General features: G+C 42.4%; 1 protein-coding gene across 3 annotated transcripts in view; it reads left to right on the top strand.

Moving 5' to 3' along the window:
• AP4E1 (adaptor related protein complex 4 subunit epsilon 1) overlaps positions 1-25,156 on the top strand; it is a 564,842-nt gene that overhangs the window by 85,251 nt on the left and 454,435 nt on the right. For all 3 annotated transcript variants that reach the window (XM_044077456.1, XM_044077457.1, XM_044077458.1), the window contains exon 6: positions 10,925-11,084. In XM_044077456.1, the coding sequence (XP_043933391.1) occupies positions 10,925-11,084 (160 nt within the window). The remainder of the gene's footprint in view (positions 1-10,924; positions 11,085-25,156) is intronic.

Below are 25,156 nucleotides of genomic sequence, written 5' to 3' on the forward strand. Positions count from 1 at the left end.
GGGTCTCCCAGCTGATGATATCAGGTCAGAGAAAAATGCAGAATACTTGGTCTGTCTCAAAGTTCTTAAATTAATATCTCAAATATTACTGCTGGGATAGCTTGCAGAATGACATAATTTCTTGTCATCTGACTCTACCCCAGGTAAAACCCCCATTGATGCAGCTGATAGCATTTAGCACGTACCTGTGAAAATACATAGACAATGCTTTTCTTAGATCTAAGGCAGATCCTGGAAATCATAAGACAATACAGTGAACCTTTAGTTCTAGACATTGTATGTATTACTGCACTGAAACTGAAAGGTAACATCATTTTATTACGTGGCCATAAAGTAATTTAATTTCAGCTATTTTTTTAAGTTAGCCTCTTGTGTTCCCGTTTCCATTGTTAAAATATACACATCTAAAACAGTTACATTAGCGCTGGTATATTTCTGTTCTAATCCAGTAAGGGTACACTGTGGTTACATTTTTAAGCTCAGTACTTTACAAAGTCTTTTCCACACAGTTCTGTACCACAGTTTGATATACATATAACACACAGTTCTAATGCATTTACAGTATAACACAAGCATATGAATCATGGCAGTGGTGACCCCAGTACCCCATTCCCTGTCTTGAGATTCCAGCTGCCTTGGCATTGCTGACTCCAGTACAGTACAGCACTGTCCTATCATATGCCTGCAATCCTAGGCTCCATCATAGTAATTTGGGACTTTGCTGGTTGGCTCCCTGTGGCCATAGATCCCCCTCAGAATCCTGTCTCCTACTGCCAATACTTAGCTTCAGGGCCTCCCTATCATGGTAAGCTTTCATCATGTAAACATGGTGCAGTTTGTGCCCCCTCCTCCTGCCTAGCAGCTCCACCATATAGTTAACATCACTAACCTTCCTTACCATCTTGAAGTGTCCCTCCCGAGCTGCCTGCAGCTTGTTTTCCTGTCAGGAATAAGAACCATAACCTGTTGCCCCACAGCATACTCTCTAACTTAAACATGTCTGTTATACCAGACCTTTTTCTGCTGTTGGGATTCTGCCAGGTCCTCCTGGGCCAAGCCCATGAGTTCTCTGAGCCTTGTCCTGAGATTTAGGACATATGCCACAAAGACTCCTTGTGGGATTCACATTCACCCTCCCAATTATCTTGAATCAAATCTAGAGGTCCCCTCACCCTATGTCCATACAGCAACTCAAAGGGTGAAAAATCTGTGGATTCTTGGGGCATCTCTCTGTAAGCAAACAGATGGGGCAGATATTTGTCCCACTCCCTCTTAAACTGGTCTGCAAATGCCCGTAGCATGGTTTTGAGTGTAGAGTTTAACCTTGCAACAAGACTATTAGTCTGGGGATTGGTAGGTGGTGGTCTTGAGGTGCTTCACCCCACAGTGCTTCCACAGACAAGCCAGCAGGTCTGACATGAAATTGGCACCTCTGTCAGTCAGTGTTTCTTTTGGGAAACCTACCTTGCTGAAAATCTCTAACAAAGGATTTGCCACCTTTTCTGCCTCAGTGGAGAATAGGGACACCACTTCAGGGTATCTGGTGGCATAATCTACTACCACTAGGATATACATTTTTCCTTGTGGAACTTGGAGTACTTAGAGGCCCCATAACATCCATAGCTACCCTCTGAAACTGCTTCTCAATCACAGGCAAAGGCATCAAAGTAGCCTTGACCTTGTCTCCTGCCTTGCCTACCTTTTTGGCACTGCTCACAGGACCTGCAGTACCCTGTTACATCTCTGGAAATCCCAGGCCAATAAAAGTTCTGCATAATACGTCTCTTTGTCACTTTATGCCCATATGACCTGCAAAGGGAGTCTCATGGGCTATGGCTCGAAGTGCCAGATGGTAAGCTCTGGGCACTGCCGACTGCTGTATTCTCCTCTCATCCTCTCGCCCTCCCTCAGGGGTCCACTCTCTGTACAGTAACCCTTTGTCCCAGTATACTGATTCTCCCTTCCCTTGAGAATCAGGTGCCTCCCTGGCTTCCTCCCTCAGGTCTTGTAATGTAGGGTCTGAGAACTAAGCCTGTCTCAACTCTCACTTTGTAACCCTTGCCAGCTCCCTTTCCACCAGAAGTCCGTTTTTGTCTAACAGCGGTGCCTCACTGTCAGCCTGGGTACTACTACTCACCTCTGCCCTTGCAGTCACTCTGTCCAAGGGAACATTAGTACCCACAAACAGCTGTGGCTCACCTTCAGTCTCACTGCCACAGGGTAGTTTCCTGTCTATAGTAACCACTACACCTGTCCTGGCTTCAAGTCTGTGGTCTGTCTGTGTCCCCCTAGATTACCAGTCCCACCTGCTTGTCTCCAAGCCTGACTGCTTGTAACTACATGCACACAAGGTACTGTATTATGAAAATCATTCCCTATCAGGACATCTGCAGGGATATCCTCAGCCACACCTACTTGCTGGCTTTCTTTTCCACTCTCTCCGTCAAGGTGAACCCTAGCCAGAGATGTTTGGAATGGGATCCCTCCTAAAGTTCTGACTGGCGTAGACTGCCCAAGTAAGTAATGCTCCTCTTTAACCATTGCAGGCTTCACAATGGTTAGGTCAGAAGCTGTCTCTCTCTTAGCAGTGGCCTATTTCCCCATCTGCTAAGGTAGGTTATAACCTTTTGTGGTAGTTTGGTACCCTTGTTGTCTCCAGACAACTTACTGCTGGCATTCTGTCATTCCCACTTAATGGCTCTCCCACCTTTTGTTCCTCACCTTGCCTCTGTGGACATCTATATGCTACATGGCCCCACTGGTTGCATTTAAAACATTTAAGCCTTGGTCCTGGCCGTATATCTGAACTAGTGGCTTCCCCTGCTACTGGCAGGCTCTGTTGGGGTGGTCTAGGCTGCCCACTGTGGGTTCCCTTAGACCCATGAGCAGCACTGGGTATCCCTTTCCTGTGCAATGATGCCCTGCTTGCTAGGTATAGGTCTTCCTTTTTCCCCAACTCACCTGCGGTGTTACATTCCCTGTCTGCTAACCAGGCAAAGTGCTAAGGGCTTGTTCCCTCACCAAAAGATCTGCCAGCTCTTCAAAAAGTGATGACCTGACACCCACTCACCCATCTATGAAAATAAGTGCTTAACTCAGCAATATATTCACACACTTCATCTGCCTTGCATCTATGCTCACAAAACTTTTTTGTGTAGGCTTCAGGTGTTAACTTAAAACACTCTAACAAACAATTTTTAACTGTATTATAATTTCAGCAATCGGTATCGGGCAATTTAGAAATAGCAGTTACAGCTTTACCATGGAGTAAAGGGGTCAGGAACCATACCCAGAGCCCTTGGTCAACATTATACTGTTTACATACCCTTTCAAACATATGAATAAAACTCATAATTATCACCCTCTGTAAATTGTGGAAGAAATTGACTGACCTTTGTTGCTTCTGGAGTTTGGTTATTCCCTTCCCCGTTACCTCCATGATCCTGGCGAAGAGTCAACATCTCCTTTTCATGTTGCCTCTGCCTCTCATTCTCCTCAGCTTCCAGACATCTCAGTTTCTCATTTTCTTCAGCCTCCAGATGTCTCAGTTTCTCATTTTCTTCTGCCTCCAGGCATCTCAGTCTCTCTGTTGATTCTATTTCCAAACATTTGTCCTCCAGTTCAAGTTTCTTTAACTCCAAATGGATTTTAAGTCCTCTTTGGAAAGGTTAAACTGTCCATTTTCTGAGAGTTGTACATCCCCGAAGCCAGTCTGGTTGTCGTCCTGGTTGCTGATATGTCATGCAACTGTGACTAAGGCTGCAATCATCTGTGCTTTAGTTAGGTTGTCATGCACCAGTCCTTGTCTTAGCACATCTCTGTCAACTAGCTCCTTGGCAGCTTGCCATACTCCTCTGCTGACATCCTTGCCTGCTCTCCCTGACTAACTAAGCTAACAAAAAAACTGTTGTGGTATGAAACTCTGAATGTTCACTGTGTGGCTGATTTGAGAGTACAAACACATTCCTTAGTGACCACTGTTTACAGGCTACAGCAATTCAATATCCACACCACTGAATCCCACTATGTAGATATCCCACCACTGCCAACCAATAGATGTGAAGACCCACCACTGGACCAGTAATCAAGGAGCCTAAATCCTCACCACTAGCACCAGTGGGTGAAGTACATTAGGAGGATGACATGTGTACACACAGTATTTCCAAATGTAGCTCTCTGCATCAAGTGCAGTTTCCCTTAAGAGCACACAGAGACCACAGACAGTCCAGGACTGGTTTCTCCATCTTTCTCCAGATCCCCAGTAAGACCCCCCCACTGGCACAGCTATAGAGTTGAGATCTCTGCTGAGTGACCACACCAAGTCCCCCAGCACCCTCTCTGTCCAACCATTGCTTCGTGTCCTTGCCCAAGTAGCGGACATACACGCACACTCTTGGAGATTTGTTTTACATAGACACACACCTGGGAAAGGCTGGCACAGATTTACTAGCTATGCCCCCTTCTGCCCAGACTACAGGGTACATATGACTGCCACCAGCCAACTCTTTATCAGCTACTTTAAGGCCCTCAACAAAGGGTATCCAATCTTAATGTGTAATGTTACAATCAGTACAAATGATATTTTGACCAAGAGCAAGGCTATTAGGAGTGGCCCACACTGTGTCAGCAGATAAATATGCAAGTACTCTCAGAACTTAAATATTTCTAGACAGCTCAGCCACAATGAAAAGTTTTAAATATATTTAATAATAAATAGTAAAAGAACAAGAAAGTACTCGGTATATAATCACAGTAATGTCAGAGTTCAAAACCACAGAAAATATTTAAAACAACATTGCAGGGCAGTCTCAAATAAAGAAAGAAAAACATCTTAAACTAAGCTTTGCTATATTCTTGACTGTATCTAAGAGAATTATACTGTTCCCTAGGCTTACTTACAGAGCAATCAAGGTAGACGTGGTGAGTGGGTCTTCCAGCTGATGTCAGGTCAAAGAAAAATACAGAATATTCTGTCTTTCTCAGAGAGTTCTTAAATTAATATTTCAGATATTACTGCTGGGATAGCTTGCAGAATGACATAATTTCTTGTCATCTGACTCTACCCCAGGTAAAACCCCCATTGATGCAGCTGGTAGCATTTAGCATTTACCTGTGAAAATACATAGACAAGGCATTTCTTGGATCCTCCTTCAGGACTCCCTGTCTTTGTGAAAGGCCAGATACTGCTCCCTACATGTAATGGTCTGAAGCTCCAAGAAATAAATTCAAATGCTACCAAGTTATAGGCTTAGTACAGTGCACAGGCAAGTCATTTCTTATATTTTCTACATCTCTTAATAGTCTTTGAAGCAGCATGAACTAGAGCAGAGCAGTGTCTTCATATGCCAGACATTTACCTGTTACTCAGTCACTACAGAATGATCATGCCCAAGTTTAGGAGGATGGGCCATCTGTTCATCACCTTTACTTCGTGGGTGGAAGAGTTGATACTGTAGGTGCCAAACATGTTTTCAAAGTTGTTTGCCAACTGCATTTTGTGTTGCCATAAGTTAGCCCTCACATCTACTGATAAATGCTGTGGTGCTGGCCTGTTTCACCAGAGCAGTGGTAGTATCCTGTGTAGCCCTCACATCTACTGATAAATGCTGTGGTGCTGGCCTGTTTCACCAGAGGAGTGGTAGTATCCTGTGTAGCCCTCACATCTACTGATAAATGCTGTGGTGCTGGCCTGTTTCACCAGAGGAGTGGTAGTATCCTGTGCTTGCTGCAAGAATGTTTCAATCGGAGACATTTGTGCTCTGGTTAAGATTGCTTGCTAAGATCCAGTGAAAAATCTCTCCTCTCCATCACCAAGGCTAACAATAATGCAGGGAAAGCGCTCTACTCCCACACCATTGCCAGAAATTGGAACTCTCTTCCCCAATCTGTGTCCACTGCCCCCTCCACATCCATATTCAAAAACTCCCTCAAATCGCACCTTCTTAGTACGTGGTTATGCCCTTGTATCACATAACCCTACCCATACTACTATTAACTCCCCAAATTCCTCTCTGATCACATGCTGGAGCTCTGATCCCCTGTAGGCTTGGTCATCTGAAAGGGTACTTTTAACTGTAGAATCTTACTTGATATATTTTCTTTTCTTAATAAAGTATGACTGACATTGTCTTTTTACCCATGTTCTATATCTTTTACCTGGAGTGTTTTTATTAATTCTTGTTATATTACTATGCTCAGCATACATGATGTAACCTGTTTTGTGTATTATGCTGGATGTACTGTATTTGTATAACTTGATGTTGGAGCTTTTCTCCCGGGCCTCCGCTGAAAATGGACCTGGTCCAGTCGGAATTTCCCGGTTAACAAATGTAAAATAAATAAATAAATAAATAAAATGGTTATTTGATCCTCAGTACACAACTTCACTGGGCATTTTAGCCTGGACTGCAGCTTGGGGAGTTGGACTAAGTTTGAAAAGTGTTTTCTTCAGGACTTTGCTGTCTGAGCTCTGACTTCAGGTGATCCTCCATCTTCCTCCACCGTAGTGATGTTGCTTGGGATGCAGAATAACTAAAGTCCTACCAAGGAGGTCACTTGGAAACTGTCAGTTGATCTGCTAGAAGTTCTTTATTGACCCATTTTCAATACCCTCTGTACATCCTCTGTATATGAGTGGTTTTCCTGCCAGCAGTTCTTTTGCAATTCTCTGTAAGATGAGTATTATATCATTTTATAATAATGTAATATCAAATTTACACTGCTGCTTGATGTTCAGGTGAGCTATTGCTGATGTCTAGGAGTAAGCTAGTGGCTGCCGGAATAGGAGCATTTATACTGATTGCATTGGGTGAGCATACTTGTGTTCACAACTTATGGATTTTGCTGAGAAAGATGTTGAATTTTGATTGGTGGAGAAATGGTGATCAAACTGAACCAAAGACCCACGAAGGGGGGAGATCACTAGCAGATCAGTTAATATAGTAACAGCGCATCTGTTTTGCAGACACAGATTAGGTTGAATCTAACACCCTGTGACAGATACTGTCATTGGACATTCTTATTGGTGCTGGGACTCGAGCGGTTTTTTTCTCTCTCAAAACTTGCATTGTTTTATGTAATTAAACCCCAGCTGAAAGTAATATTAGTTGGTGGCAGATTGTACTCAAATGTCATTTCTTGAAACGCACAGCACAAAGCAGCATTTTTATGAACCTGTCTGGAAATTGCTCTGTGGGGAAGAGCAAACCCCTTGTAGAAAGCTTTGCCCTTGCACTCTTTACTTATTCTGCTCCAGCCTGTCTCTTCATGTCAGAAGCAAACACAACTTTCCCAATGCCGAACAACATAGTTTTCAGAAACATGAATTTTGCACACTTATTGGTAAGACACATGTCCTCTCTTTGCTGTTTATCACGTTATTGGGCTACTCTCTGTTAAAACGATAATATGTCTTTGCATGTAGAACTGTTGCATAATGATGCAGTTTCCAAGTTAAAGCAAGATATAAAGCAAGACCTTATTTATTTATTTTAGTTTTATTGTTTAGAATACTTAATAAAATGCTTTGCTTGCACTTGCTTTAAGCTGACTTTTGAGTGCATATTTAGGAAGCTTTGGTAGATATTTATTTGCATACTTGTATTATATATGGCAGACTTATTTATATATGTTGGAGGGTCTGGGTGTGGTGCATGAAATATCTTGCACCGTGGGTCTAGGTAACATGTTTCATGACAAGTAGCAAAATTGAGTTCCCTAATTCTGCCCCATATTTCTTGTATCACTCAACCCCTTATATATTCCATTTGGACATTTTTTTCTGTTTTTCTCTTTGTTAAATTAGTATTTCACAGTGACATGAGTGTGCTATGTTAATTGTCTAAATTCCCCGAATATGGCTTTAGGTTGTTTAATAAGGTGATTCTGAATGGAATGTCTTATTAATGGTTTCCTACATTAAAGTCTGTGGTACATTTAGTGATTTGACAAACACCCCAACCCAATGTAGAAAATGGGGAAAAAGATGATAATTGACAAGTGAATAGATGGATGGATATAATTTGTTGATGTATGGATTTCATTATGCTATTCAGAGCTCTGCTGTGACTAATTTGCCCACAATTGGTGTAATCATACCTGTCAACCTCTCATCACCTTTCTAAGTTTCAATGTAGAAAATGGGGAAAAAGATGATAATTGACAAGTGAATTTCACCGGAGAGTACCAGCAGATGTCATCTACCTGGGCTTAGCAAGATTGATAAGAAACTAGAGTAGTTCTGGTAGAACTGAAAGAAATGTCACAGTGGATGGTGGTATTGCCCACAGCTAGAGATTCTCTAGTTCGATTCTTGGCTGAAGTGCCTTCTGTGCAGTCTGCATGTCCTTCCTGTGTTCATATAGGTTTCCTCTGAGTACTTCAGTTTCCTCTCATATTCCAAAAACATACAGTAGGTGGACTGGACACTCTAAATTGGTCATGTGTGTGTGTGTGTGTGTGTGTGTGTGTGTGTGTGTGTGTGTGTGTATGTGGAAGAACTACTGTGGCAGCTTGGTGGTGTATGTAAACCTTGGCTGTAGATGGCTGTCACTGACCCTACATGCAAAAATGGGAAAAAGGGATTGTGGATAGATGGATGGATATAATTTGTTGATGTATGGATTTCATTATGCTATTCAGAGCTCTGCTGTGACTTGGTAGTTTATAGCAGTAACCCATAGCTTGGTGTAGTATCACAGAATTTGCCCACAATTGGTGTAATCATACCTGTCAACCTCTTACAGCAGGAAACCTGGACAAAGCCACAAATAATGGGGGGGGACAAAGGCGCAAAATAGGGACACTTAAACATCACCTTTCTAAGTTTGTAAGAGCAATCGACTAACAAGTCTTGCATTAGCATGACTTTTCTGAAGGATATGAAGTCTGAAACTCAAATGCCTACCTTTATTTTCTGACTTCAGCCCTCAATGATGTGCCAGAAAACCACAATTTTATGAGAAACGGGGCAAAAAATATGAGGCAAAAATCTAGACATTTGAGAGGTGTGGGTGTAATTTGATCATGATGGCGAAGTCCGAGTGATGACCACATCCAGGAGTGAGTTATTGCTATTAGACAATGGCGTTAGTTAAGAAATAAATTGATTACCTTTCTTGCATCATGTCATTGTATGACAGCACTTCAGTGTTCTTCTGCATCCTTCCTTTCATTCAGTTGTACTGCTCGTGTACATGGCACTTATGTCCCTACACTTTCACAGCACATCTTGCAGAGTACGGAAATGATGGAGAGGAGAGCATATCTGTAGCCCCCCTCCCCCATTCTGTCTTGCTCTGTCTGTCTCTGTCTTTAAAAAAAAAAATTATGAATATCTAATGTCTGGCATTATTGACTGACAAAAATTCTCAGTGATTTACCAGAAAATTTAAAAAAAATTACTAAGTATAGGGCAAAAATATGAGAAAAATCAGGGACATTTTGCTAAACTGTAGACAATTGAGAGTCATGATTACTGATAATATGATAATTTCTAATGCCACTAACCATTCCTCTCAGCTATGCAGAGTTTTGTAGAATCTCACTGATTTTTATATATTTTGCACTCCTTCATAAAATAGGTTAGGGATTGTGTTTTCCAGTATATGCTTGTAGAAAGTTAAGCTATCAAAGATACTTCTGGGACTGTACTCCTTTCTGTTGATGTATGCTTGATTTGTAGTGGTTACTCGGATTAGGCTGTCATCAACATACATGTTTTTGAATAGCAGTGACCCTTTATTGTATAATTATGCTTTTTAGTTATTTCTTATTAGTTAGAATCAGGTTTATTTTTCTGGTAAAGATATTTTTAGATTGGCTAGTTGTGGTCAGTGTTTTACTTTTTGTTCTTTTATTTTAACTTGTCCATTCTTATAATATGTGCTCTGTTTATTTTAATAATAATTAATTTATTTGTAGAGGTGGTTAGTTTTGTGGGAAGTAGTGTGTGTGTGTGTGTGTGTGTGTGTGTGGTCAATTTTTTTTTCTTTACTGAGATGAATTTGTTATACTTGTTTTTTTTATTAATTTATTTTTTTTAATAATTAAGTGTAGATTTTGGTTTTGTCTTGTGGTAAATGTTCCCATAGTTTTCATGTGTGAAATGAAAATGTTTACTTTATTTTTTTTCCAGGTAGTAGCTTTAATGATATGTCGGTGTTATAGTTATAATTGTGGATGGTGCAGTAAGAGTATATATTATAGCAGTAATCCATGGCTGGATGTGGGTAAATCAGCATTACCCACACCCAGACTTGGTTTATTGCTATTATACAATGACATTTTTTTAAGGAAAAAGTTACTTACTTTTATTAAATAATGTCCTTGTATAATGGCGCCGTGCTGCTGCTGCTTTTTACCCCCTATCCTGGGGCTTTCTTGATGTAGTGCTCATACATATGGGACTTTCGTTCCCCCGCTTACGCAGTACATCGGTGCTGTAAAAAGGAAGCAACAGAGAAAGGAAGATCTCCATTGCTTTTTTTTTTTTTAATTTTTAAATAAAAAAAATGAAATCGGGAGACTTTTAATGTATGGGAGAGATGGGATGGAGAAAATATAAGGAGAATCTGGTACGTTTCTCTAGTTTTGCATAACATACTCGGTTATCCTTGTATTTTTCTCTGTCCCATCTTACTCAATCTTTTGAGGTCTCTGATTTTTGAAAGTTTATTTATTTTTTTATTAATAGAAAGTCCGGGCGACTGGACTTTTTTCCATTGGTATATGCTCAGTTAACAACGGGCCCACTGGTTGGGCTGACCTATCAGCGTGCTCATTTTGGAATGCTAATGGCCAGTCGTATAATAAACAATCTACACCATGTAGCAGATATGTTTTAATCACAATTTTGTTTGGGGTTTACTGTGTATGTTTATGAAGAAATGACAAATGCTAGTATATCGTTATTTTTTTTCTTAAGGGAAATTATAAGACGAAAAGCAGTACTTGCTTTGTACAAGTTCTATCTTATTGCACCAAATCAAGTGCAACACATACACGACAAGTTTCAGAAAGCACTGTGTGACAGAGATGCTGGAGTCATGGCTGCTTCTTTGCACATCTACCATCAGATGATAAAGGTCAGTTATCATCAGCATTTTCATGTTTGAAATGAACATACAGGTACTGTTGTATGAAAACATAATTAAATGCATATACGCTTTAAATATATTATTGAACAGTTCCTTGTCTAATTCTGTTAATAATGCTTTGTCTTCTTATTAGAAGCTTCCTTATTAAGTTTACATTTTCATGCTGAGGTTTATCTAATGCTGCTGAAATTTCAGTATACTTTTGATAACTATTTGTGTTCTTGAATTGACCCTATGGGAATTTGATTATTGCACATTTCCATTATGCATGAAAGTCATTTCTGTGCTGTTTTTGCTGTTATAAATTTAGAATGAGATTTCGGTAGCATATGTGTTGGATAACGATTTCAGGTGTTACTGGATGTTAATCATATCTTTTTTTTGCCAACGTTAGGATGTGCTGGTTAATTATTTATAAACAGTCACCAAAAGGATTGTATCGATTCATAGCATTCTAAATTGTCTTAGCATTACTTTGTTGTCCTTAAGAATAAAATCATGACACTTGTTTAAAAGATGTCTCATAGCAACTCCGGGGCTGCTTCTAGATGGAATTCTTTTGACCTAACCGGATTTTTGTTATTTCAACATAAAAAGTCTGGTGTGGTTTTAATTCTGTATAAAGGACAGCAACCAATAACCAAACAAAGTACAAATCCACTGGAAAAAAGCCACAGAAATGTCCTTCTTAAAAAACTTTAATGAAACAGGATTGAGTGCTTTCATAAGACTATAACACAACTTCATCATAATCCAAACTCTTAACAAACTGATTCCCTTTAAATAAGAACAGTTAATCACCTGACCTAATTAATTCTAATAACTGTGTTTGGATACACTAACTGTGCTGGGGATCCTAGTTTATGGAGTGTTCTGATACAAACCTTCCTGTAAATATGGTTCAGAAATCTGATTTGACATTCCTAGGATTATGACCACTGTCAGGTGTGCAATATTCCCATATTGCTTTTCCTGGAGGCTGTCTCAATCCCCTTACTGCCATGCTGCCACAGTCCCAGTATTTCTGTAAAGAAAATTATCCTTGTATCTAGGTGGCCCCTGTGTAAATCACCGTGTTGCATGGAGTGAAGTTTAAAGTGGCCCTCATGGGCTACTTTTCTCATTCTAAATTTTTAAATCACTGTGACCACCCTGATGACACCCTCCATGTCCTATTCTAACCTGGTCTCAGAAAAGTGTGGTTGTCTGTCACATTCACAATCACAGCAAACTACTAACTTATATGGCTGAACTTTTCTGGCAAGTGTGTATCCTTTGCACATTTTTATCATAGTCTCTGTCATCAGGTGGCCAAGCAGTTATGCAGAAGATTATGCTAGTGTCTGTGCCTTTTTTGGAGGAGATGCACTTGTCTGTTGTAAAAAGGATGTGCTTTATTTGGTTGGATGGTGGGTAGGCACTCTGTACCATCAATATTATGTTCTCTTGTAATGACATGTTTCTAAGAGCTGCTGGTAAGACAATGTATAGTCCACTACCAGAATTTAAAAAAAAAAAACTTTGTAGAAAATATGACAATAAAGATGATTTGAAAAAATGTCACCATGCACAGATCAAAGTGCACCTTTCTCCAAATCATCCTGGGTTAGTGATCCAGAAACATTGTCTGACTCATTTCCTTCACAGTAGCACTAAAAACAGTGGACAGATTTAATAAATCTTCTGACTAAACTCAAATCTCCTTTTAAAGTAAAACCTTTTACCCGAAAAGGGTAACCTAACTACACCATTAGTAAACCAAAGTTACCTGAAATTGGTAAACTTCCCGTAGTAAGGGTTTTCAAATACTTAACACTTATATCCCGCTAATATTGCAAATTCTAGTTAAAAAAAAAAAAACCCTCTTCAAAGAGAGTCAAACAGTCTGTGTTAAACTGAAATGTTTACAAATGTGGTAGAATTTTTTATATATCATCGGTGTCCACAGTTCTGCTAACAAACCTGTAAATTCAAATGTCTATTAGCGGTCCATAACAAAATGTTAACAGAGTTTTCTGAAATCCCATGAAGTTAACAGTCAAAGTTTTGGGTGAAATCAGTCATTCTTCCTACCATTCATTTCCATATGTAAAGTGAAATGAAAAAAAAAATAGCTGTCTGAATGACCTTTGCTTGCAACTTTCCACTGTTAATACATCGTTGAGAATCAGACCATGACCAGTCTTGACTGTTATTCAAGTGCTGTGCTCCTCCATGTCAAAATCCAGGCCTTATCTTACTCCCTTAATTCTCTCCATAGCCAGTTATGAAGTAGTGACCATGTGTGCCCTACTGGTAAGTACATCTTCATCACTGCTGGAAAAGTCAGTTTATACATCATATTCCTTCCATGACATTGATCCTCCACAGTCTGTTTTATCAAAGGGCGCTAGATCCCCCACGTCCTGCTTTGTCAAAAGGAACAGAAGACTATAGCAATGGAAAAAATACTCTGTGGGCATTTTATAAAATATATGCTGATCACCAAGATGGAAAGAACTGTATAAGAAATCTGCAACCTTTGAAAAAAAAGGCTACAGATCCAGAAGGCTATCAGAGAAGAACATTTGAGGATATTTAATAAACCTAGGTCATTTAGGGAATGAATAAAGATCATCTGCTATAGAAAGGATGGCCTCCATACGAATTTCCCTTGTAATCTGAACATCTGTAATGAGTGCAATATATTTGGCTGGTACATTTATTATTTTCTTTCATCAAAACCATTTAACTTCTTTTTTCAAAAAAGAAATATGGGAAGTAATGGTTCTAACCCTCTTAGCTTGCTTAGAAATGTAGAACTATTCTAGCTTCTAGAGCATCAATTACAAAACTTATACAGAAGACTCCTTCCAAACAAAAGGTTGGAACTGGTGGTTTATTTCCTTGTTTCACAAAAAAAATGTTATTTTTGTTACCTGAGTTGTTCATCTGTATTTTGGATCATTTTCAGTAGATTTGAGGAGAGAAGTTCTTCAAAAATATATACGGTTATAAAAAAATAAGTAAACCAATAATAGAACTTGTGCAAGTTTCACATAAATAAAATAAAATAATTTATTATTTAAAGCATATATAAGGTAATAGTGAAGCATTGATGTGAAGTCCGTTGACAGTGCAAGCATCTGTTACTTAAATATTTTAAGGATTGAACAAGGGGGACATAGAGCATGCTAGATAAGGGTGTTCAGGCAAGTGACATTTAAAGGTACTAATCTGTTTGAACAAACAGATGTTCTGTATTCCTATCTTGCCTTCATTCTTACACATGGGTTCGGAGCCGATCCTTGGCTCTGTCTCTGCCTATTACAAAGTTCAAAGTCTTCTAGTTGGCTCATGGCTAGGTAGGTGTCCCATGGTGCACCAGTACAATCCCCAGATCTCATTTGCCGTATCTACGAGTTCAGATGTGCTTCTTCTTGGCCGTGGCTAAGTTTAACACTTTTCTGTATTTAAACAGCTTAACGTTACAATTCATATAGCTTTTGATAGTGTTTAATAGAGTTCGAGTAGTGTTCAGACTTGAAGTGTTTTTCTTGACTTTAGATTCTTTATTGTTGAGAACTGGTTGGACGTTGGCCTTGTTCTCGTTGGTATCCTGTGTGCCAGTCTTTTTCTATTTATCGTGCGCATTTGCGCTTATTTGTTATTTGCAGTTTGGAATTTAAATAGTTATTAGATATTTAGTGTTTCCAGTTAAGGTGCGAGTTTGCACTCACTTTACCTTGTTTTTCGTGCGCAGTGTTGATTAGTATTAGAGAGTTAGTATTTAGGCTTTCCTTCTTAGGTATTTATCTGGATATCTAGTTATTCAGTTGGCGTAAAGGGTCTTTTGATATTTTCGACCCTTCTTGCTCTACGGTTTAGTGTTTGACCGTAGTTTTCACTGAGACAGTTTGGTCATTTGCGTAGTCTGTATTAGTGTGTGTGCTGTCTAGTTAGCAGTTTCTGACCTCTAGTCTTTCTCTCTACCTAGGTCCATTTATGTTAGAGGACCTAGTTCTCTGCCTTTTTTTCTCTTCCCAGGTCTAGGTCTGTTTAAGTTAGAGGACCGAGTCCTCGTTGTGTTTTTTCTGCTTCTCCGGTTAGCATGTCTAAAGAGGCAAAAGACCATAAACTCTTGGGGTTTAAGAAATGTGTAAAGTGCTCTCAGAAAATGTCAATTATGGATGGCCATAGTAATTGTGTGAACTGTCTTGGAGCCATCCATCTGCAGGAAACCTGTTTGTTTTGCCATTCCTTCAACTCCAAAGTTCTACAGGAGTGGAAGAACAAGCTAATTTTGAAAGGTCTCCTCAAGCCTTCTGTCGAGGAAGACTTGGCCAGTTTGTCTTCTTCCTCGAAATCCCATTCATCCAAAAAAGACAAGACTAAACCTACCAAGAGGCATTCCCCGGCACCATCCGGTGATTTGGAACCGCCTCCTAAACTTTCTAAACAGGACAAGACTTCTACCTCCTTGGCTCCACTGATCTCTGAGCTGATCAAGGTTGTTGATACTGGGACTTCAGTTTCAGCCCCATGCATTTCGGAGCCGACTACTAATAGCAAACATCGTAGCCATTCCACAGATCCTTTGCCGGTCTCCTCAATGTTAAGGTCCCCTATCTTACAGAGTTCCATATCTCCCACACTGTCTTCCATATCTTCCAGGAGCCTATCAGAAGAAGATGTGGAGAGAGTAGTGCGGAGACTCCTGAAGTTGTCTGCCTTGCCAAAAATGCTGTTTCCTCTGACCCAGTTGGTCCTGGAGCCACCTGAGCCCATTCCCCCTGTTGTGGTTCCTCCTCCGAGCCATGCTGGGCTTTTAGAGCCAGATTGTTCGATACCGCTAGTTGTGGATCCCTCGGTTCCACCTCCCCCCGAGGCTGTCTCAGAGCAGAGTTCTGCTCCGATACCTTCTGTGCCGTCCAATTTGTCTAGGAGCCGAAGTTCCCCAGTCGGGCCCGACAAGGACACTTGGACCCAGACCTCTTCGGTTCAGAGTCTCCCTCTCAGTGCATCGGCTAGGGTGAGCTCAGATACTACATCTGTCTTGGAGCTGATGACTTCCTCTGTCTCCTCGGAGCCAAGGAGGTCTTCGGAGTGGGAGAGGTCTGCCTTCGAGATGATGTGGAGTGTGCTGTCCCGCTCATCAGCTCCACCCAGGGGTACCAACACTCTTCCCCCTCGGACACCGACCTCCGTCTCAGCATCTACTCCCTCTCTCGACGGCAGAGACCCGCAGCCTCAGGAGCCCCTGGTTGGTGGCCCCCACTCTTCCAAGACCTCCCCGGAATATCCTTCGGAGGAGCCCCCTCGGAAGAGGACATGCAAGAGAAAGCATGTAGACTCTTACCTCCGACACCGACCTCGAGGAGTCAGAAGGGTCCCCCAAGTTGTCCTCTGATGATGTCTCCTTTGTAGACATCTTAGAGATCCTTAAGCAGAGGTGCATCTGGCCCACTGTTACCTTCTGATGCGTCGGTGTACCTGAAGGCTTTTGGGTCTCAACCTTCACCCTCTTGGGTGTCTCCACCTTTCGACGAACTTTTTAGACCTTGTTAGTCGGAAGGTGTGGGAGACTACTGATGCCATGGAGCCAGTTCCAGGAGACCCAATAAATTTTTTGTCTGCTCCCAAAGAGTGTTATCCCATTTTATCCAAGGGTGTGCCTGTAGATGCCATGGTGGGGGCGGCGGCCACGAAGAAGGAACTAGCGGAGACTTCATCTGTCCATCCGCCGAACAAGGAGTCTTGAACGATGGATAGATATGGGAAGCGTACCTTTTCATCAGCGGCATTCACACTGAGATCGCTGAACTACCTAACACATTTTACAAGGCTTCAGAAAGATCTCCTTAAGGATTTTACAAGGCTTCAGAAAGATCTCCTTAAGGAGTTGGGAGAGACTCTACTAGGTACATCTACTGAAGGAGTCCCTGATAAGGTGTCAGCTCAGTTGTCCACCATGAATTCCATTGTTAACTCCTCCATGAGGCTGATTTCTTATGCAGCCAATGGAGCGAGCAGGGCAGTGGGTTCAGGAGTTTCTCTTAGGAGGCACTCCTGGATTTACTTGTGGAATTTTGCGGAGCCGTTCAAGTCCATCTTTACCAATGCCCCCTTTGACGGTTCTTCCTTGTTTGGACCTAAGGTAAAAGACACACTCACCAGGTGCGAGCAAGAAGGGAAAACGCTGTCTGCCATGGGAGTACGTTTTACCGTCCCCTCTAGACCATACCCCAAAGGTCAGAGAGGTGGTAAGATGTGGTCCAAGAAGTCTCAAGAGGTTTTTCCCGGATGCAGAGGGTGACTCCTCCTTCAGAGGCAGAAGAGAGGAGCGAATGGTAGACATCGCCCTAGAGGCAAGAGTGGAATACAAAACCAAGGAGGCCGTGATTCGTTTCAAGGCTGTCCCTATCAGTGCTCCTGATGTGGAGCCCAGCTGTGCTTCTGTGGTGCCAGTTGGGGGTCACATTTCTTTGTATCCAGAAGCCTGGCTAAACATCACCCGAGACACAAATGGGTACAAAGAATTATCACCAGAGGTTATTCCATACCCTTTTCTATTCCACCTCACGTTCCCAAGAGGATCTTGGATGTTCCACCCAATCACAGGGATCAAGCAACTGTAGAATTGAGCAAGTTGCTTGCAAACAGAGTCATCCAAACCGTCCCCGTAGACCAGGTAGGATTCAGAATGATTCTTTTTAGTGCCAAAACGTACAGGGGACTGTAGGCCCATCTTGGACCTCAGCAAACTAAACAAATCTGTAAAGCAGGACAAGTTCCAGCTGGTGATAGACACTTGGATGTGCTCAGTAGACCTCCAAGATGCGTACTACCATATAAAAATGGACAGAGTGTCAAGGAGCCACTTACGCTTCCGGCTGGGAGCCAGTCACTACCAGTTTCGTGCTCTGCCCTTTGGTCTCACCACAGTCCCCAGGGTGTTCACCAAAGGTATGGCAGTAGTGACAGCTCACCTGAGAAGTCTAGGATTCCAAGTGTTTCCGTACCTGGAATACTGGCTCCTGACCACCCCCACCAGGCATCTACTCCTTCAAACCAGAGATTCCACCATCCAACTTTGTGCCCAGTTGGGGATTACTATAAATTGAGAAAAGTCTGCCTTATCGCCCTCTCAATTTGTGACTTTTATAGGTGCAGAAATAGACACAGTCACCATGTTAGCTCTTCTTCCTACAGAAAGAGCACAGAATCTCATACAAGCTCTTCATTTACTTCCCCTTCAGAAAGTCAAGGCAAAGGCAGTGCTGAAACTCTTAGGGACCATGTCCTCCACCATAATGGTAGTCTCTCTTGCCAGATTGCATATGCAAATTCTTCAATGGCTTCTATCGTCGCAGTGGTCCTTTCAACAACTGTCTCTATCCCACCACATCCTATTAACAGAGTCTTGCAAAAAGGACCTCCATTGGTGGATTCAACCCAACCAACTAACGACAGGCAATACATTCCTTCCTCACCAACCCATTGCTATTGTGACCACGGATGCCTCACAGATAGGGTAGGGGGGCATTATCTAGGCAGGACTGTCCAAGGCACATGGCAAGATCATGAGGCTCTCCTGCATATCAATGTCCTAGAGATGAGGGTGGTGCTTTTGGTGTTGCAAGCACTTCACGACCTTCTTCCTCTTGGGACGATAGCAATCCAATCAGGCAACATGTTAGTGGTATGGTATTTCAACAAACAAGGCGGAACCAGATCTTGCCCCCTTTGTCGGGAGGCTATTCGGGTTTGGAAATGGGCGAGATCTGCCCAGCACTTTCTAGTGGCAATGCACACCCCAGGGACAACCAACGTGATAGCCGACAAACTCAGCCGGGCAATCTTGATGCCTCACGAGTGGTCTCTGAAGTAGGAAATAGCAGAACAGATCTTCCGCAAATGGGGACAGCCTTGCTGTGATCTTTTCACCAGTCCGATCAACTCCAAATGCAGCAGCTACTTTTCCCTTATCCCCCCTCCGGGGGAGTCACCGAGAGGCGCACTTGTTCACGATTGGCCCCTGGGTCTCCTTTATGCTTTCCCCCCTTTCCTCTCATATCCAAGGTGATTCAGAAAGCGAAACTGCTGGGAAGCAAATTGATTCTCATCACTCCTTACTGGCCTCATCAGATTTGGTTCCCCTTTCTCAGGCCTCATCTTCTAGACGATCCATGGACACTGGACCCAGTGCCAGATCTCTTGTCGTACATGTCAGGCTCTCTTCACCCCAGCCTCCACACCCTCAACTTGACAGCATGGCTAATCCAGTTCCATCCCCTAGTTAGGCTTTATGATTTTTCACCCGCTGTGACCCACATTCTCACATCTTCTCATAAACCCTCCTCTAGAATGTTATACACTAGCAAATGGAGAAGATTTTATATCTGGGCTGAAGAAAGAAATGTTGACCCTTACACTGCATCCTTTCCAGTGTTTTAGAATTTTTGTCTGAACTTTTTCCCTAGGGATCGGCTGCTGCCACAATTAGGGTTCAGCTGGCAGCAATATCAGATTTTCATTTGGGTCAACGTTAGTCTAACCTGATGTCACACAGATTGTGTAAAACCTTCCTCAAAGGTACTACTTTGCTGAGACCTCCCCAGGAAGCTACCGGTTCCTGAAAGGATCTAAACTTCATCCTGTCCAAAATTATGTCTCCACCCTTTGAACCTGCTCATTCGTGCCCATTGAAGTTTCTCTCTTGGAAGACCTTGTTTCTAGTAGCCATCACATCTGCTAGATGAGTATCAGAATTACAAGCACGGTCTATCAAGCCCCCTTATCTGATTTTCCACAAAGATAGAGTATCTCTTCGCACAAATCCATCTTTTATCCCTAAAGTGTGCTCTCATAATAACTTGAACCAAACTATAGAGCTGCCGGTGTTCTTCCCTAATCATTCCAATGCAGCAGAATACAGATTTCAGCAGTTGGATGTTCAGACAATTACGGTTCTATCTACACAGGACTAAAGAATTCAGGAAGTCAGACCAATTGTTTGTATCCTTCTCTGACTCCAGATTAGGTCGCCAAAGTGACCCTTTCGAATTGGATTTAGAGTTGTATCTCTTTCATTTATTCCTCCAGTGGAAAGACTTTGCCGTTCAAGATTAAGACTCATTATACACAATCCCAGTCTACTTCAGCAGCCTTCCAAGCCAGGGTTCCAATTGATCATATTTGTGCAGCTGCGACCTGGGCTACCCCTCACACTTTTATTACTCATTACAAATTGGACCTGACCTCTAGGGGTAGAGCCTCCTTTGGTTCCACAGTACTCAGGAGCATCTTTCCGTGAGCCTCCCAAGAATAAGGTGCTAGGGACACTGTCCCATGTGTAAAAATGAAGGTGAGATAAGACTACAGAACATAAAGAAGTTATGTACTCACCATAACGTTCCATGTTTGTAGTCCATCTCGCCCTTCATTCTTATGAACCCACCCTCCTACCCCGTCCTGGAAGGATCTGGAGACGGGATAATTTTTCCATAACAGGTGGAGACCTTTCATTATTGTTGCTCTTTCTGGATAGCTTTAGATTTGTCTTTCTATAGTTTAGCAGCAAACAAGATCTGGGGATTGTAGTGGTGCACCATGGGATACCTGCCTAGCCACGAGCCAACTAGAAGACTTTGAGCTTTGTAAAAGGCCGTGTCGGAGCCACGGATCGGCTCAGAACCTATGTGTAAGAATGAAGGGCGAGATGGACTATAAACATGGAACGTTATGGTGAGTATATCATTTCTTTTTTTTTCTTTGTTGTACTTGCATACAGACAAGGCATCATAGATGAGACAAATTGCATTTGTCATACAGAATTAAGACATTAGACATAATTGTACTATATAGTCAAGACAAATTGCATTTGTCATGCACATGTGTAATGGTGTCATGCTCTGTAAAGCATGAAAGATTTACCAGATAAATGCAGTTGGATAGTCTTGGGGGCAAGCAGTATGTCTGTGATTATAGCCTTGAAAGAGGATCATTTTGAAAAAAAAATGGGAGAGATTTGTGGATGAGAAAAATATGATATACAATTAATTCTTGACGAGGTAGAACCTGGCTCTTTAGCAGACAAATTTAGTAATGCAAGTAAAACGCCAGTGTTCAATTTGAATACATCTTTGTAAGTGAGCTATCAGCCGTGTCTCTTACGTAACATACCCCACTACATTTAGATGAATATATATTTTCATGAGGTCAGGTTTTCTATTAGAACAGTTCACATGTTTTACCCTAGGTGAACATGGCTACTAGTCTTGTTGTGGTCTGTTTAGTAGCACTCACAGTTGTAGGCTTAGGTCTGAAATGTTCACTGTCAAGTAGTTAGTACTTTGCTGGGATTAAATCATTTACTAAAGACCATCATGTTTTACTATTATCTGCTAGTGGTTGAAAAAAAGGTCCCTAGGAAAACCTTCTCTCTATAGGTGATCATTGCCATTATTTTTAACCTTAAATATCATGGAAAAATTTGACATGACATTCAGGGACACCTTAAAGTCCACCTTCAGTCTCTGGCCAAGTACTCCATATTACCTAATTTCCACCCAGCCATCAACCTTACAACTTCATTTCCTCCTGGTGCATTTTCACTATTAACTTAAAATTAATCTTGCCTTTGGCCTGTATACTTTATATCCTTTTCCTTCTCTGTAATATATAGATGTACTGAATTTTCATTGCAGCTTTTTCTTTTAAATACTTTTTCACTGGGGCTGTGCTTGGCAAATGGCCAATGCACTACTCCAGTAAACAAACAAAAAAAAAATACAGGAGGGATCCTCTGGTCTATTGCTTTACATAGTAAATCCTAAAGTGACATCTGCACTGTTGCTTCCTAGTTACCAGTTCAATCTTTTACAGAATATTGTAGCTGCTTGTGTTTCAGAGCAGTGCTGCCTTTAGTAGAGTGTTCCTGTAGGCAGATGTTCATCGTGCATACAGCTGCAGTAATTACAGATGGGTTCTCTGCCGTCAGGCGGGTCCTCGGTCGGCCGAATTCCAAAGTCTAGGTCCGGCGTCGGTTGTTGTCGCTTTTTTTCCTGACGTCAGTGTGACAGGGGTATATAAGACACAGCCGACGCCATTTTCTTCAGTCTTTTTTGCCGCGTGGTGCCCGAAGCAGAAGCAGTTCGCAAGTGCCGGTCGGCCAGCTCCTGAAATTACAAAAATTTGGAAACCGAAGTCTTCTTTAAAGCGAAGTACCCTGTTGGGGAAACTTTTCTTGCCTCAGACCGATGTCAGACAAAGTTAACAATTGTATTTCTTGTGGGAAGCAAATACCGCATAAGGATTTCCATTCCCTCTGCATACCTTGTTTAGGCCCAGACCACGACGTCTCGGGCTGTCGCTTTTGCGCTACTTTCAATAAACGCACTATTAAGCGTCGGGCGGAGTTCGTCCAGCACTTTTTTGGTAAAACTTTTGATTATAAAATGTCGTCGGAGACTCCGACTACCGTTTTGTCCAAAAACGCAAGGACAAAGACCGACACGCGAGGTCCGCGGTCTCCACCGACACCACGCCAAAACCACCTACACGTGGTCCGGTTCTCAGCGAGGCGCCTACGCAGCCCCTGACTATCGACGACACTTCTCTGGCGATGTCTTCTGTAACCGAGACCGCAGGTGCCTCGGCCCATACCCAGACTACAGCTACCGAAGCCACTGTGAGTGTTGAGCCTCCTAATGTGGACAGGTCCACTTCCACCCGTGGTGTCTTTAGACCCTCATCTTCCTTTTCCATTAAGGCCTTTACTAAGTCCAAATCAGCCATGCATCCCAAGAGGCCTGTTGCACAGGGCCCATTTCCAGGCCCCATGCCTAAAAAGCAGATGCTAAAAATGGCTGAGGATTTAATTACTCTTATCAGGGGTTCCCAACCCCCTCCGGACAAGAGACCCAGAGATTCAGGGCAAATGGTCCCAAAAGGAAAAGCACCTTCACATCAATCAAAAGGAAATGCTAGCAGTGATAAATGCAATTACAGCTTTCAAGGACCTCCTGCATCCAGGGCAATTATTGATAAGAACAGACAACACCACAGTAATGTGGTACATAAACAAACAAGGAGGAACACATTCATACCCCCTGTGCAGGCTAGCCATGTCACTTTGGAACTTGGCTCTGGAATGGCAAATCGAACTTCAAGCACAGTACCTGCCAGGATTGGAAAACACGCTGGCAGACAATCTAAGCAGAAATATGACAGACCCACACGAATGGAAGTTGCATCCTCAAGTGTTTACAAAGATAATCCAAGCGTGGGGAAGGCCAGACATAGATCTCTTTGCCTCCCACAGGAATCATCAATTGACAAAGTTCTGCTCAAGGACCTTCCATCCAAAGGCCTGGAGAGTGGACGCCCTTTCTTTCAGTTGGGCAGCACGGACAGTTTACGCCTTCCCTCCTTTGCCTCTTCTACCCAAGGTGCTCTTGAAAGCAAGAACAGACAGACCGAAGATGATACTGATTGCTCCAGACTGGCCAAGACAACACTGGTACCCACTCCTGAGGAGCTTAACACATACTCCTCCCTGGACCCTACCTCTAATGCCTCTTCTACTGACTCAGCACAGCTACAAAACTCTTCACAGTCAGTTGAAAACACTCAATCTGACTGCATGGAAAATTCCTTAACACCACAACAGACCCTGCTCTCCAAAGAGGTGCAGGATGTCATTTTGGAGGCCAGAAGGCCATCTACTAGAAAGGCTTACTCCGCAAAATGGAAACGGTTTTGCGCTTGGAATGAGAAAAAAGGCCAGGATCCTAGAAAACTGAATTTGCCTCGGATATTACAGTATCTAGCTGAGCTGTTGAACAGTGGACTTTCATTTTCCTCCATCAAAATTCATGCCTCAGCCATTTCTGCAGAATATAACACTGACCCACCCTTATTCTCTCACCCACTCTTAAGACAGTTCCTCAGAGGGGCTAAGAATATAAGACCTCCAAGGAAACAACCAATACCAGCCTGGGATCTTAATTACATTCTAGAAAAATTAACTTTACCTCCCTTTGAACCAGCTGCCTCAACAGATTTGCAATATTTGTCCTGGAAAACAGCTTTCCTTCTGGCCATTACCTCAGCTCGTAGGGTTTCGGAACTACAAGCCCTCATGGCTGTGCAGCCCTTTCTCATCTTCCATCAGGACAGGGTTTCCCTCTGAACCAACCCATCATTCATGCCTAAGTAGTATCCAGGGTAGCTTTAAATCAGGCCATACACTTACCTACCTTTTATCCCAATCCTCAAAACAAAGGGGAAAGGCTGCTACATTCCTTAGACATCCATAGACAGCTGCTACTATTTGGACAGAACAAAGCCTTTCAGGAAATCAGAACAACTCTTTGTGTCTTATGCTGTAGGAGCTCAAGGGAAGCCAATTTCCAAACAGACAATTTCAAAATGGATAGGCCACTGCATACGGTTTTGTTACTCCTTTCATGGCAAATCTGTTCCTACAGGCATCAGATCCCACTCCACAAGGGCCACAGCTACCTCTACAGCCTTCCTCAGAGGAGTCCCTACCAAAGATATTTTGGAGGCAGCCACTTGGAGTTCTGTGCATACCTTCACAAAACACTACCACCTGCCTTTATACTCCAAAACTAGAGCAGGCTTTGCCACTGCTGTGTTGCAGGGCATTCTGGCTCTTCCCAGTTCCACCTCGTGCCTACCACCCTGTGTAGCTTTGGGATTCTACCCATCTGTAATTACTGCAGCTGTATGCACGATGAACATAGTACAGTTTTGTACCTACCATAAATGTAGATGTTCGAGTGCTAATACAGCTGCAGTACAGGTTCTTCCCTCCCTCCCTCCTTCCCTCTTGGTAAAGGCCTAGTGGCTAACACCTCCTCACAACCTGAAACCTGATTGGGTTATCCTTCTATGGTGTATTTGCTTGCAACTACTGATTTTTGGATTATATTGCATTGCATGATTATATATATATAATTTATGTATTGCCTTCCTTCTGGGGGCACCTGACATCTGGGGCAAGAAAGACTGAAGAAAATGGCGCCGCTGTGTCTTATATACCCCTGTCGCAC

The sequence above is a fragment of the Protopterus annectens genome, chromosome 7.part0 (assembly GCF_019279795.1).
Source record: "Protopterus annectens isolate FY-2018-M chromosome 7.part0, PAN1.0, whole genome shotgun sequence".
In the NCBI taxonomy this organism is placed as follows: domain Eukaryota; kingdom Metazoa; phylum Chordata; order Ceratodontiformes; family Protopteridae; genus Protopterus; species Protopterus annectens.